This window comes from Elaeis guineensis, chromosome 2 (genome assembly GCF_000442705.2).
Source record: "Elaeis guineensis isolate ETL-2024a chromosome 2, EG11, whole genome shotgun sequence".
NCBI classification, from domain to species: Eukaryota; Viridiplantae; Streptophyta; class Magnoliopsida; order Arecales; family Arecaceae; genus Elaeis; species Elaeis guineensis.
Genome location: NC_025994.2, coordinates 119831401 through 119846645, shown reverse-complemented (window position 1 = coordinate 119846645; position 15245 = coordinate 119831401). Strand labels below are relative to the sequence as shown.

The window sequence follows — 15245 nt, the reverse complement described above, 5'->3', positions numbered from 1 at the left end:
GCCAGGCTAGGGCTATGCCAATGATATAACTAAGGTTGGATAGACTCTACATTTAAGCCCAAATCTGGTCTAATATTTTTTGGTGTAGCCTGAAGCTTGAAGCCTAACTTAAAGTCAACTCGACTGGAGCCCATTTTTAGCCCTATCGCCAATAATGACGTGGTCAAAATCATAGGTGCAAATGGGTCAGATTGGATCAGATCATAAGTGATCTTGACCTAATCTAGTTCCTTATTTGGATCTTAGTGTTAGATCTAGATCCAATCTAATAGAAGAGCGAGTCAGATCGTGTTAGATCTACAGCCAAACTTTTCAACTCAATAGGTTATCCGGGTTGGATCAGATCTATATACAACTCAGCCCCAACCCAAGAAATTCAAATTCAAAATGGATTTGGTTCGGGTCTGATTCAAATGTAGCTAACTACATTTTTAATTAGTACGTAGCAAATTTTTGTCAATCACACAAAATAAATAATAAATAATAATATTTTTAAAACAAATTATGATTAAAAAAATTAAAACCTATCTTTATGTTGGAAACATGATTAAAGATGAAATTAGAGTGTTCATTTAATTTCTTGTAATCGATGTAATTGAAAATCTTTCGTAAAAGTACAATCACAAATTTCTTGTATTTCATTTTACAAATTCAAAAATTATCAAAACAAGTGACATAAATTTGAATTGGTTCGAAGGTAGTCCATGACGCCGAGCCCATTAAGCTAACATAGCTTGATTTGAGCCCAAGCTTGCAAATAACTTGTTTGGCAGAGCTTCCAGCCACATATCTTGGGTAAAGGATAGGTTAAGTACGAGGTCCAACGCAAAATTTGGACCACCAGTGTACGCTAGAGCTGGAGATGTGGACGGGCCGAACAAGTCCAATTGGTCAAGCAACCCAGAAACTTTGTAATCTGACTCAAAGCCCATTCTTGGAAGATCATATCTTGGGTGGGCTTGGGCTCTCAATAACGTTGCGATGAGCCTGGCTTTTGCTAAAGAACCAGTGATCTATAGCTTTCTCTAATTCGGTCAAGCCTAGGCCTTTAAAGCATGCCGATGTACATCTTAACTTGACAAAAACCAGATCTACGCCAAGTTGTTCTTGTGGAACGGGTCAACATATACTAACCATTCTATTTATTTTTTTCGAGTTTATTATGAATTGGTCTTTCAGTTCAATATCTCTGGCAAAATTTAGCTTGTCCAAGTACCATCGGTCCTATTCCACCAAAAAAAAAAAAACCGCAATATTACAACTTACTTTTACAGCTTCATATGCTTTAGAAAAAGGCTTCAAGTTGGAGTTTTTATATTAATTAATTATGACATAACAAATTATTACACAAACCATAATCAAGACTCTAGGTGAGATTCTCCACCACCTTATGGCCATAATTTTAATAATATAAATAGGCATAAGCTCTGTACATCCCCCCAAACCTTCAGAGGCTCTCTCTCTCTCTCTCTCTCTCTCTCTCTCTCTCTCTCTCAAAAGTCTATCTAAATGATTGAGTTGAAAATCCTATAGGATTTATGGGTTAAACCAATATAACCAGTAAAATCATTAGATTACAGACTGAGCTAAGTTTATACTTATAAATACTCAAGAATAGCTTTAGAATAAGCCTGATCCAATCCATAAATTCTATAAGATTTTTAGTCTAATCATCAAAATAAGCCTTTAATGGTGTAATTTGGCATTATGGGCAAAATTCATATCCCTACCATTGATGAACATGAATCGATTTGGAAAGCTAATGAATAGTTTAAATTATGCATGTTATTGTTATATATACTTGTATACCACACAAATAATGATCTCTTAAATGCAAGATCGCGAGCATATAATGTCACGTTTTTTGATGCATGCATTGCTCATGTTTTCATCTCTATTTAAGAATGCAATGTTTTGTGAGCAGAAGCTACGATGCAAAGTACACACTCAAATGCACAATTTAATTTTTGTGCAACCACATGCGCATGGGTAAGTTTATATGCTACCGCCCGCTTTGTTCAACCATCTCGTGTTTTTCTGTCTAAACAAAGAAATGACATGATCTACATGCATGGCATATCACTCATTGGTTATGAAGTTATGTATTTTACACAAGTTTGTCTCCATTCACTCCTTCGCCAACTCTCCCGTCAAGAAAGAAAATCAAAAAATATATAATTTATTATTTTTATAATCCAAACTAAGCATAATCTTTTAGCTTCTGAGCCAAAGAGTAAACGTAGGCAACCATTCTTATCCTTTTATTTATTATTATTATGATTGTGATTTTATTTTTGAGTTAAGGGGATGGAAAACCACCTAATTTTTTTAAGATGCCGGCATTCTTATCAAACGGAAGGATAGTTCGCAATGCAGGATGACATTGCTTTAGCATATACATGCATAGAAGTTTCTGCGAGGGAAAAGCCATGTCATCAAGTCGCATGCATCAACTGTGTGCTCAAGCATAACTAATGGCCATATATTTTCAGAAAGCAGATGCACTTGAAAAGTAACACAAGTGGGTGACATTTTGGATGCCCATAATAAACTTTTAAAGCACGTACAGCATTGGGAAGTCTACACGGCCCCACTGTTCATGTACAACCTCTCATAGTGCCTAGCCTTCGAGAAGCAGACCAGATGCAGGCCGAAACCCAGTAGCCATCAAAGACCTTTACTTGCGGAAAATTTCTTTATGAACCTTGTCCATCTATTTTTCCAAACCCCAGGCTCACTTTTTATATTCAAATCCTTCTACGTACCCCTCCTTAGCTCAATATATTTTTCCTTCGCATCCTCACCAATAATTGGTGCCAATGCAACGGCCACGTACCATCACTCGTTACAGTTTTAGAAAGCAAAATAGATGCGCTCCAACTGAAGATAATTTATCAAAGAAAGAAGAATCCCTTCTTTTATAGAAAAAAAAGGTGGTGTCACTTCCTTTTTTTTTTTTTTTGGCAGCAAATGGGTGGTGTCATTTCACCAAGCTTTATACTCTTCTCTTTAACTAACACGTTTTTTGGAAGTGGAGCAGGCATCACAAAGTGGAACAAAGTAGGAAGGGGGGAGGAGTACTCTATAGTTAGTGCGACATTCGCCACAAATTCCCTCCAAGTGATAGAACTTCCTCTCCTTCAGCTTTCTTGGATAAAGGCTTGGTTGTGGATGAAGTGGGATCCATAATATGGTTGGTTTTGATACCTATAGTGCTTTACGCATGGTAGAGAGGACACCTGTTTCAATTTTGTTGGTTTTAGATCATTCTTTTGGTTGCCTTTTGAACATATTTGGGTTGGTTTTAGCTTTTTGGTTCCCTTGGAGGTGTGCAACTTTGGGCTGAGAATAGGTTAGTTGATGAAGCTCTTACTCTTCCTTTTTATAGGCTATTGAGTTCTTTTTTGCCAGATTTTTGGCATAAATGTCTTCATTAGATATGGAAAGAAAATCTCTCACAGATCGCATATCTTGTTGTCGGATCTAGTTAAGAGCATTTGTTTTATTTTTTTCCCTTTCCTCTTCACGTATAGAAAAGGTATGCAAGTGTATATGTCGATTTTGCACTGTCTGACATATATACTAAAAGAATAAGCTGAGTTCACCACATGATCAACTTTCTAATGCAAGTGGTTGGTCGAACTGGATCCATGATTTGGTTGGCTTCAACATCAACACCGCATGCTTGGTGGAGAGGATATCCATTTCGACTAATTAATTAGCTTTCAAATACTCTTTGTCCTCCCTTTCAAGCACAGGCCGGTTGGCTGGAATGATCTTTATGATTTTTATAGAGTTTAGCAATATCAAGGCAAGCATCGCCAACTGATGGAGCTCTTGTTCCTGCTTATTATTGGCCTTTGGTTGCTTTCCACGAGATTCATGGTAGCGGGGTCTTCCTTGGATGTGGAGAGAAATCTCTTCTGGATAGAACACGCATAATTTGAACCAGAATTTATCTAATTGGGGGTTAAAAGCTATTTATGTATTGTAGCATATTTTAGCTTTTTATACGAAAAGGCCGGAAGACATAAAACATAACCGGCTGATTTCCGATTTGACAAATCAAAAGTTATATCTTAAAAATAGAGAGGTCACTATTTTTTTTTTTTTTTTTTTTTTTTTAAAAAGAGGTGGATGGTTGGCAGAATGGGATCCAATTCAACTCAATTATCTCTCGTTTTTGTCCAATTTACCTTGGAGATAAGATGATGATATGCAATTGGCTAGTTTATCTATATTTGTTCAAAGAAAAAGCTCGCTTTTTTACCCTAGAAAAAGGAAGTTTGTTTATATTCTATATGACATGGTATGGATGTTTTAGTGCCATATATGGTGTTTCCCCCCCTCCGTCTGGAGAAGTTGTCTTGCTAGAATAAAGAAAGATTATGTAAGGTGCTCTCTATCTATACAACCACTTAAAGCTTTTTCTGCAGGATATCTCATGTTTCACGTTTTGAATAGGATAATTTGTTTATATGATATGATTTTAGTAACTATATATGATTTTGTTTCAGGAAATAGTTGATTGACTTTAGGGAGAGCTAACCAATTTTAGCTTAACTGGCTAAGCATCTCTTTCTACTTAAAAAAGATCAAGATTTTTGCTCATTTGTAGCATCCGTATCTTTTTCTTTTCTTTTCCCATATATATATATATATATTGAGAGAGAGAGATTTCGACGAGCAAATCTTTGCTTTCACTAGTTGGGGTTGTTCGCTAATCTTTTCTGCTCCCATGTAGTTTGTCTTGATCAAAGAAAAAGACATTAGAGCTAGTTCCTCTTGGTGCATAATGAGACCACACCAACCAGACAAATATGAATGGATAAATACAACATTTATAGTTCTAAATTTTATGGACATCGTGCTAATTTATGTGGTGGTGCTTGGCCTGCCACACATAATTGTAAGCAAAGTTGACTTGGGTTCTGGTTTGTCGGGGTTTGACTGGGTTACATGTTCAAGTGAAGCTTCCATAAACATCAGCATACATATCTCAACCTAAACCAAACCTCTCCACACTTTTACATGTCCATAACATCTAAGTTTACACATGAGCATCATGAACCTCAAAGTATTTTCTTTGTTTATTGTTCTTCATCCGAATGTGAAAAGTATATTTCATCTTTACTCCCATGCAATCGGTTTGAGAATAAGAAAACATGGAATAGGAATTGTTATTCCTACTAAAAGAGTTACTTCAGTTCATATTTTGTTGAAATTCCTCATCTCTTGTAGCTGCAGCAAGGGTTATATATATATATATATATATATATGGTATTCTTGCTCATGTAACCAAGGGAGCAGGGATAAAAGAGAGCTATAATTCCGTGCTGGTCTATTTGGATTGGGGGTACGAGTTCATAAAGGGAGAGGAGAGGAGGGGAGGGTAATGGAGGAGAGGAGAGGATAAGAGAATTAATGAATCCTTATTTGGAAAGGAAAGGAAAGGATAAAGAAGGTACATATTTTACCTTTGTTTGGATTGAGGGGTTAAGAGAGGAGTAGAAAAATTTTTATGTATATTTTGACAAATATGTCATTTTTCATTAATATATATATTATTAAATATTTTTGAATCTTTGTTATCGAAATTTGTCTTTCAAAAATCATGATATCCGGATTTGCGTGTGAAGGAGTGGTCTATGGGCAAAGGGGCGGTTAGGATTTCTGACTTGTGTGAAGAACAAAGAGTTGATTTATGCGATTGGAAAGAAAGATTATAAAATAATCTAGTTATAATTTTAAAATTTTATTAAAAATAAATTAGAAAAATAAAATTTGAGTTGGAACCTTCTCCTCTTTTACATCCGAATCGGAGGTACAAAAAATTGAGTGAGTGAAGGGTACAGAAGTGTTGAGAGAATCCTTCTCTACCTTTCAAAAAAATTTTTCAAACAGAAATTTATTCTTTACCCTTTCCTCTCCTTCTTTTATGAACCCTTGTATACCTTCAATCCAAACAATATATGAGTAACATGCATCTCTACACTTTTTTCAAAAAAAAAAAAAAAAATAGATTCATTGTAATAACTATTCTCCTCGTATTTCTCCTTCCTTTCCTAACGATAAACTATTTTGTAGGAGTAAGAGTTATACGAACCTTGTCCTTGAATTATCAAACACATCATTACTAAAGGACCTTTTATCATGTACCATCATACATCACAAACTGCTCATAAGGCTTTACACATGATCTTGAGGCTTTATCCATGGTCCAACATTGCGAATTGCTGATCTACACAACATTATCTAACATTTCTATTATTGGAAAAACATTCCATTGTAATTGGGAGATCTGGTTTGCAGCTAATAGTATCTTTTCTCATGTGAAATACATGTGCCCGCAGAAAGCTTTTGCCATGGGTCCATGCAGGCGAGCTCTTGGACCTAACTATTGCCGACCCACGCCTTCTTTTAGAGTCACATGGTGGGTCCTGCGTTGGGTCTTAGACTTGGGTTTTTTGGTTGTCGTCTTCTTATCATTTTTCTATCTGTCACTCTCTCTCCAGCACAAGGCAAGGAAGATTCCAGAAAGCACCGAGGCGGCTCAGGCGGGGATATTAATAATTTATTAATTTATGATAAAATAACAGGGGCAGTTGTTGTGGATAAGGAATTTTTTCCGGTGGCAGGGAAATAATTAACTTCACCATCTGGGTAACCGGTTGTCGGTTCAAAAAAATAGACACGTGGATGTGCAGCAGCCGCCGATCTAAAGACATTGACGGTCTGGATGGCGGACTCCCGTTCTAGCCCCCGCCATGGAGGAAGGGCCAGTTGCAGCCGGAGAGAAAGCAACACACACACACAAAAAAAAAAAAGAGGTGTGATGATATCATAAATGGGGGGAGGGGGGGGAGAGAGAGGCGTGATGATATCATTAATGGGGGGGACTATTAATGCCACTCACTCTCTTCACCTCTGGTCCCGTCCTTTATTGTGGTCACTTCGGACAAATGGATGGTCAAATAAGACTGAACGCTTTTACACTAGTGCCCTCGCTTCTTTGCACAAAACTACAAGACAGCCTCTGTTGAAAAGAACCTCTTTTGAGTTTTGACCGTAGTTGGGGCAATGCTGATGATGAAAAAGCTGTACACATGCTGGGGTACATGCATGTATATATTCCTGCTGTAGCTGAGGCGAAGTGATTCATCGTTAATTATATTTTTTGATTGATGTGTTATATGATTCGAAATGAATTATATTTATTTTTGATTTAAAATTTAATTTTTTAATAATGTATTTTTAAATCAAAACAAGTTATATCGATTGATGTAGATGGAGATCCAAAACTTCAAGATTAGATCAAGATTAAAGCCAATCATGATAAATTTAAAATAAAAATTTTTTAAATATCAACATAAAATGTTAAATGAAAATATATGTAATCTAATTTACATATAAAAGCTGCCTAAACATCCTTTTCATGCATTACCAAATACAATAATTTATTGAGATATTTGAGATATTTTTATCTGTTAGAATTTGACGCCTCGAGATTCAACCCACATTGAGCTCACAGCGAGGTTCGCGGTGAAAAACGGAGTCCAACGAGACCAAGATCACTCGAAACGGAGCTCGGATGAAGGAGATACGAGCTTTTAAAATCGACACGAGACTCGAGGCGGCGGAGGACCGCCGGCGGTCGGCAACAGCGGCTCGCGGGACGCGCGACCCAGGCACACGGGACGTGCGACCCAGGCAGGCGGGCGGCCCAGCCCAGCGCGGGCCCGCGTGCAGGTGTGGCCCAGGCCCGGGCGCGCTGGCCGGCCCAGGCCTAGGCCCAGGCGGCCTGCCTGGCCCTTTACACCGGTCCACCGTAGATCGGGCGATCCACGGTTGGGCCTGTGGACCACGTGGGTGTTTCCCACGCATTTCTCACGGTCCACGGCACTATTCCGTGGACCGGAGCGTGATCGGAGGGCCCAGGTGACTCCCGGTTTTGATCCGACAGTCTGGGACGTGATTTGGATTGATTAAGGAGTCCTAATCATGATCTAAGTCATGATTAAGACCTATAAAAGCCCTGTACATGGAACAGAGGTAGTGTGGTTCGATTTTTCGCACCGTACGAGCCGTACGGAACCCAAGAGAAGAGAGAGATGGAAGCATTGAAAGAGGAGCAGGAGGCTCCTGGACAGCGGTCGCCAGGTACTTCAGGGGTTCAGGGGGTCTTCCAAGAGAGAGAGCTTTTGTGAGGGAAACTTCTACTGAGAGAGAATTGGATGTACAAGGATTGAGGGTGAGGTCTTCTCTTGTAAAATTTCTTTTTCATAGTGAAGTTTGCATGCTCCGTGGAGGCGAGCCTTTTTGTGGCTGATCCACGTATTTTGATTATTTTTTCTTTATTTTGTCTCTTCTTTCTTCCTGCTGGATCGTGTGGTACTGAAAAGGTCTTGAAAGGTGGTGTCCAGGCCAGACATCCACCCAATAAGTGGTATCAGAGCAAGGCGGTACAAGGATGCAGATTGCAGTGGTGGTGAGCAAGACTGAAGATGGAGAAGACAGGAACAATCAAGATGGAGATCAACAAGTTTGATGGTAAGAGCAATTTCTCCTTGCGGCAGACAAGGGTGAAAGACGTGCTCATCCAACAGGGATTGATCGATGCTCTCTTGTGCGATGAGAAGCTGACCACCATGGAGATACGGGATTGGAAAACGACTACAGATATAGGCGGTGAGTACCATCCGCATGTACCTGGCGGATGAGGTGGTGATCCATGTGCTGAGCGAGACTTCATCGACAGTGCTGTGGTCAAAGCTCGAGGAGTTGTACATGACGAAGTCTCTCACCAACACACTTTTCCTCTGGAGACAGTTTTACCAACTGCAGATGACTGAGGGACAGAGCGTGTAGGAGCATTTGTGCCACTTCCAGAAGATCCTCACCGGCCTCCTCAGTGTTGGCGAGAACGTTGAGGAGAAGATCAGTGCGCTGGTTTTGCTGGCATCGCTTCCCCCTTCGTACGAGTCCTTGGTGACTGCTCTTCTAGTGGGAAAGAGCACTATTAAGATGGACGAGATCACCGCAGTGATACTCCAGAACGAGATTCTCAGGAGGGAGAACCCATCTTCGAGCTCAGGTGGCGATAGTTCAGCTTTAGTGGCTTCTGGAGGAGCAGGAGGCGGTAGACGGAGCGACAGGAGATCGCAACGAGAGCGGTCTAAGTCCAGGAGGGACTTGAGCAAAACAAGGTGTTATCGGTGTGAGGAGTTAGGGCATCTAGCTAGAGATTGCCCTCAACTCAAAAATCGGACGGTGGCTGCTGTAGCGACGGCCGGCAGCGATTCAGATGGAGATGTCCTGGAGATATCTGACGAGGTATCTACTTCTTCCCAGTAGTGGATATTAGATTCTGCATGCCCCTATCATGTATGTTGCAGAGAGGAGCAGTTTGACTCCTTGGAGAACAGTGAGGGCACTGTATATCTGCCGGATGGATCGAGCTGTGCGATCAGAGGCATTGGGACGGTCAGCTGGAGGATACATGATGGTGCAGTGAGGAGATTGGGGGAGGTCCGATACATATCCGATTTCAGGCGGAATCTTATCTCACTTAGCAGACTGGATTCAAGAGGCTACAGGACGGTAGCTGGTGGAGGAATCTTGAGGGTGTTACGTGGCGATAGGATTGTGCTGGAGGGAAAGAAGGAGAGCAAAGAATATTATTACTTGACGAGGAGCCCAGTGCGAAGTGGAGCTTCGGGAGCCAGGCGGAGCCCAGAGCGAGGTGGAGCTCCAAGAGGCGGATCAGGCACGAGACAGGAGACTCGGGAGGACGAGAGGCGACGTCGCAAGGTGAGATTCCTATTGCCGCAGGACAATGCCCCGAGCAGGTCTCAGGTCAGGAGGAGCACAGCATACGACGGAGATGGGATCGAGCAGCCTGGCTCGACTCCCATGTTTGCCCATCCATGATCAGCAAACGATTGTCCCAGGGCATGGGGGCGAGGAGATCCAGAAGCTCTCAGAGTTTGGAGGAGGCCGAATATCGAGTCAAAATGGAGATTGTTAGGATTTGACACCTCAAGATTCAGTCCACATTGAGCCCACAGCGAGGTTCGCGGCGAAAAATAGAGTCCAACGAGACCAAGATCACCCGAAACGGAGCTTGGATGAAAGAGATACGAGCTTTTGAAATCAGCACGAGACTCGAGGCGGTCGGCCTCAAGATTCAGCCCACATTGAGCCCACAGCGAGGTTCGCGGCGAAAAATAGAGTCCAACGAGATCAAGATCACCCGAAACGGAGCTTGGATGAAAGAGATACGAGCTTTTGAAATCAGCACGAGACTCGAGGCGGTGGAGGACCGCCGGCGGCGCGGCCGCAGGTGGCGGCACCGGGACGCGCGACCCAGGTGGGCGGGCGGCCCAGCCGGGCGTGTGGCCCAGCCCCACGCGCAGGCGTGGGCCGTCCCAGGCCCAGGCGCCCTGCCTGGCCCTTTACACTAGTCCACCGTGGACCGAGCGGTCCACGGCTGGGCATGTGGACAGCGTGGGCATTTTCCACGTATTTCTTGCGGTCCACGGCACTATTTTGTGGACCAGAGCTCGATCGGAGAGCCCAGGTGGCTCCCAATCTTGATCCGACGGTCTGGGACGTGATTTGGGTTGATTAAGGAGTCCTAATCATGATCTAAGTCGTGATTAAGGCCTATAAAAGCCCTGTACATGGAACAGAGGTAGTGTGGTTCGGTTTTTCACGCTGTACGAGCCGTACGGAACCCAAGAGAAGAGAGAGGCGGAAGTGTTGAGAGAGAAGGAGCAAGAGGCTCCTGGATAGCGGTCGCCAGGCACTTCAGGGGTTCAGGGGGTCTTTCAAGAGAAAGAGAGCTTTTGTGAGGGGAACTTTTAGTGAGAGAGAATTGGGTGTACAAGGGTTGAGGGTGAGGTCTCCTCTTGTAAAATTTTTTTTTCATAGTGAAGTTTGCATGTCCCGTGGAGACGAGCTTTTTTGTGGCTAATTCACGTATTTTGATTGTTTTTTCTTTGTTTTATCTCTTTTTTCTTCCTGCTGCATCGCATGGTACTGAAAAGATCTTGGAAGATGATGTCCAGACTAGACATCTACCCAACATTATCAATCCCACTTGAATATATAAATTAATATTTGGATAACAAAACTGAAGCAACATTCTACTAATCTTATGATATAAACAATACATTTACCTTACTGTAGCATCTAGATACGATAACTTGGAGGTTTTTTGTTTCAAAATTCTTAAATTTCTTTCAAGAGTTATCTAACATGCTTTTTAATATTTTATTATGATTAAGCCATATTATATGATGTAAGCTTAAGTCTAAATAAGACGAAGGTCTGGATGTGGACCACCAACTCCCATTTGGTCAAAAATAATGGCAAGTGGTCCTAAATGTACTTTTAGATTTATTGTATGACTCAAAATTATTATCATGCAGTAACTTTAAAATTATGTATCTATGAGATAAATAAAATAATTATTATTATTTAATTATTATTCTAATTGTAATGGCTGTCATAATACACAGTTACTTAGATAAATCTTATTACTTAAAATTTGTCCCATTCAAATTAAAAAAAAAATTAGATGTAAAAAATATTTTTCACATGATAAATATTTATGTCAACTATAAAAAATAATTTTTTTTAAGCAGATAATTTTATTATTTTAAAAAAAAATTACTATCCTCTTTTTTGTGACAAATAATTTTTATAATTATTTTAATTTCAAATTATTTCACGATACAAACGGTTACTCCGACAATAATATTATAATCTTATATTTATTAAAAAGATAAATGATAATAAAATTTTGATCAAAAATATTATAATATAAGAAAGAGAGTATTATTAATTTTATATTAATTATAAAATAAAATAAAATTAATTTATATATGATATAAATTTTTTTATAAAATATTTTAAAAAAATTAAAAAAATTAATATTATAATATTTAGAAATTGGAGTGGAAAATATCTCATGTATGAAATAGGAACCATGGTTTCTGCCGCAATGGAAAAACATAGTGGCATATTGGTAGATGTTTGGAGAGGCAAGGGCAAATGGTGACCGAGTTGATTGTCGGATGTGGGGGCGGGGATAGCGTGGGCGCTGCCCCTGCCTGCTGCCTCCCGTCTTTTATATCGCGTCCGAAGGGGACGCTCCAGAAGAGAGACCCAACGGGAGCGCAGCGGCCGTCCCACCCTCGAGATTCTTCTCGACTGCCGCTACAGTCATCACGGCTGCCCGTCCGGATGAATCCATGAGAAGACAAACAGGAGAAGAGCGAAGTAATTCCGGCAGCGAAGAAGAGCTAAGCTCGCTGCCTAGTGGAGAAAAAGGGGGAGAGAGAGATCGGGACTTTTCTTCTTCTTCTTCTTCTTTTTCGATCAAGAGGGAGTTTAGAATGGATGGGGAGAGAGGGAGGGGCGGAGATCTGGCAGTGGGGGAGGGCGGGTGGTGGTCTGACGAGATGAGCGGCCAGGAGTGTAGGCAGATGGAGACGGAGCTCGTGCGGCGGCACCACCGCCATGAGCCCAGGGAGAATCAATGCAGCTCCACTCTCGTCAAGCACATCAAGGCCCCCGTCCATCTCGTAAGATCCCTTTTTCCGCTTCCTTTTTCCTTCTTATCTTTCTTATTTCGATTCTTGAGGAGCTAAAGATGACATCTTTCAAGGGTTTTCCATGGCTTCTTCTATGAATTTTACGAAAATTTGATCTCTTGCCGCACTTTTCCGGGCAAAAAAAAAAAAAAAAACCATCAATAACTTTAGGTCTTCTGTTCTTTAGCGGTTATCAGATATAACCCAACAGATTGAATGACTCCGGTTATCTCTGTGCTCCCAAAAATCTTGATTTCATACATTGAAGAAGAAAAAGACCGTTTTTGATAAAAGAAAAGACTCTTCGCGGCTGTAATGTCATGGTTTTTCGCTCCAATTTTTTACATATCTAGCAGCAAAGCTTTAGCTTGGCCGTGTTCTTGGTGTGCTTTTAGAATTGGAGCCTTGCTTCATTCTTTCCGTTGTCGCGAGCTTTAATCATTTACGATTCTTTTTCTTGGCGATAGGTGTGGTCACTGGTGAGGAGCTTTGACCAGCCGCAGAAATACAAGCCCTTTGTGAGCCGATGTGTGGTTCAGGGCGATCTGGAGATTGGAAGTGTTCGAGAAGTGAATGTCAAGTCAGGGCTGCCGGCCACCACCAGCACAGAGCGTTTGGAACTCCTTGATGACAATGAACACATCCTTGGCATGAAGATCGTTGGAGGAGATCACAGACTTAGGGTTTGATTCTCTTCTCAATTTCTTCTTCTCTTACGCTAACATGCTCATGTTTTCCGGCTATTCTTTCTGGTTTAGCAGTAGAAACTTTAGATTGCGCTTCTTGGTGACCTCAAATCTATTAGGCAGAAGATAAAATGGTTTAAACATTAGGTACGACCTAGCGAAGAAACATTATGGGATTTTTATAAGGTTATCACTTTCCGACTAGATTTGTTTGTGATTGCCCTTACATGTTTGAAATTAGTGCCATCTTCTGAAGCCAATTATCTGCTTCATGCTTGGTGATTTATTAGTAAGTTTGGGGTGTTATTCGTTTGCTGTCTCACATATTCACTTGTAGGCATTTAGATTGTTGTAATATTGAAATTTCAGAATTGGAGAAAAGCTCTGGAAATAATCTTGGCCATAAAAGATCTGAATTCAGCCTTTGTTTCTTGTACCTTAAATTTATTCCAACTCTTAATTAGATGCTTCCTTTTTTTTTTTGTTTATTTCACTAGTAAAAGAGGATATGGTCTCGTAAATTTAGTTAATAATGCAATTGATTTTGTGGTGTACTTGCTTCTTCTGTATAACCTGCTGATCAAATTGCTCATGCACTTATGGATATTTTCTTTTTCTAGCTTTGGGAGAATATTGGGGCTTGTTCAGCATTGTTGTGTATATGTGTAGCAGCTGATGTTGATTCATCCTCTCAGAGGATGGTACTACCAACAAAAAATCCACAATTTTCTTTGTTTCTGTGGAGATCACTCTTGCCTTTTTCAGCTTAACTAATAAATTATCATATTCGGACTATTTAATCCATCAAAACTTTTAAGCAACAACTTCTCTTTGATTTTGGTAAAACTTCTTATAGTTGAATCAAAAGTGCTACTCCTTTGTGTTTTTATGCAGCGTTATTCACCGAACCATCGATCTGTCAATATAATGTCATGAGTACCATGGAAACAATGATAACTCCATATAATGACCAGTAGCAATTATTTCCAACTCTATTGCCAAAACATGGTAATTGTTAATGGGATCATGCAATGAGTTTTAATGTATCTCTTGCTTCCTCATGATCGGGTGACTAGCGACTAGGAACAAGTTGCATTATGTGAAAATGATTCTGTTCTATACCAACAGTGCATCTGGATCTGCTCTCTCTCTTTTGCAAATAACAGTGCACAAAAATTAGAGTAGGGTGAAAGCTCAATCATCAGGATATGCTACTCGACAGCTATATTTGCTAACTTGTCTTGGTATGTTCTGTGATTATTCAATTCTCGTATCACTTTGCTTGCCAGAATTACTCTTCTGTTATAACTGTGCACCCTGAGATAATTGATGGGAGACCAGGGACTCTGGTAATCGAGTCCTTCCTGGTGGATGTGCCTGATGGAAACACCAAGGACGAGACATGCTACTTTGTAGAGGCCCTGATCAAGTGCAACCTCAAATCATTGGCCGATGTGTCTGAGAGATTGGCAGCGCAGAATGACACACAAGCAATTGACTAGTTCTGAGACGTCGGGAGGTAGGTGGACAAATGTAGATAGTTGCAGGCACGGAAGCTTTGAGCTGATCCAATACTTTCTGAACTTTCTTAAAATTGGACGGTGGTGGGATTCCTTAGTGCTTTAGCGGCTGAGGTACCGCTACTTTCTGGACCTCTTTATCTCCATTATCTGCCTTCATCGAAGGATTGCAGTAGATGGTCTCCCTCTCTCTGTCTTTTCTGTGTCAGGCTGTGATGCTGCGTGTTTATAATGTAGCTGAATTGGTCACTACGTGTATATCAAAGCAGCTTAATTATGTTTCAGGAAAAGTGGGGAAGGAGGACTTCTCTTGTGCACTATGGAGGCATGTGGATGAATGTTGTGGACTATATTCTATTCTATTCTATAAATTGAATAAAACTTCAGCACCTTTCTTTTTCTTTTCTTTTTTTCTTTTTTTTCTTTTTTGGTATTTGTTA

At 40.6% G+C, this 15245-nt stretch overlaps 1 protein-coding gene across 1 annotated transcript; it reads left to right on the top strand.

Moving 5' to 3' along the window:
- The first annotated feature begins 12153 nt into the window (after positions 1–12153).
- Positions 12154–15194, top strand: LOC105039360 (abscisic acid receptor PYL8). The gene is made up of 3 exons (XM_010915504.4): positions 12154–12590; positions 13067–13282; positions 14575–15194. Exons 1-3 carry the CDS (start codon positions 12258–12260, stop codon positions 14785–14787), a joined length of 762 nt encoding a protein of 253 aa, XP_010913806.1. The 5' UTR covers positions 12154–12257; the 3' UTR covers positions 14788–15194.
- Positions 15195–15245: the final 51 nt, after the last annotated feature.

Bases quoted from the DNA above. Each gene is read 5' to 3' on its own strand.
- LOC105039360 (XM_010915504.4), top strand. From the start codon at position 12,258: ATGAGAAGACAAACAGGAGAAGAGCGAAGTAATTCCGGCAGCGAAGAA. The intron at 12,591-13,066 runs GTAAGATCCCTT...TCTTGGCGATAG, and splicing joins TCAAGGCCCCCGTCCATCTC to GTGTGGTCACTGGTGAGGAG. The intron at 13,283-14,574 runs GTTTGATTCTCT...TTTGCTTGCCAG, and splicing joins GAGGAGATCACAGACTTAGG to AATTACTCTTCTGTTATAAC.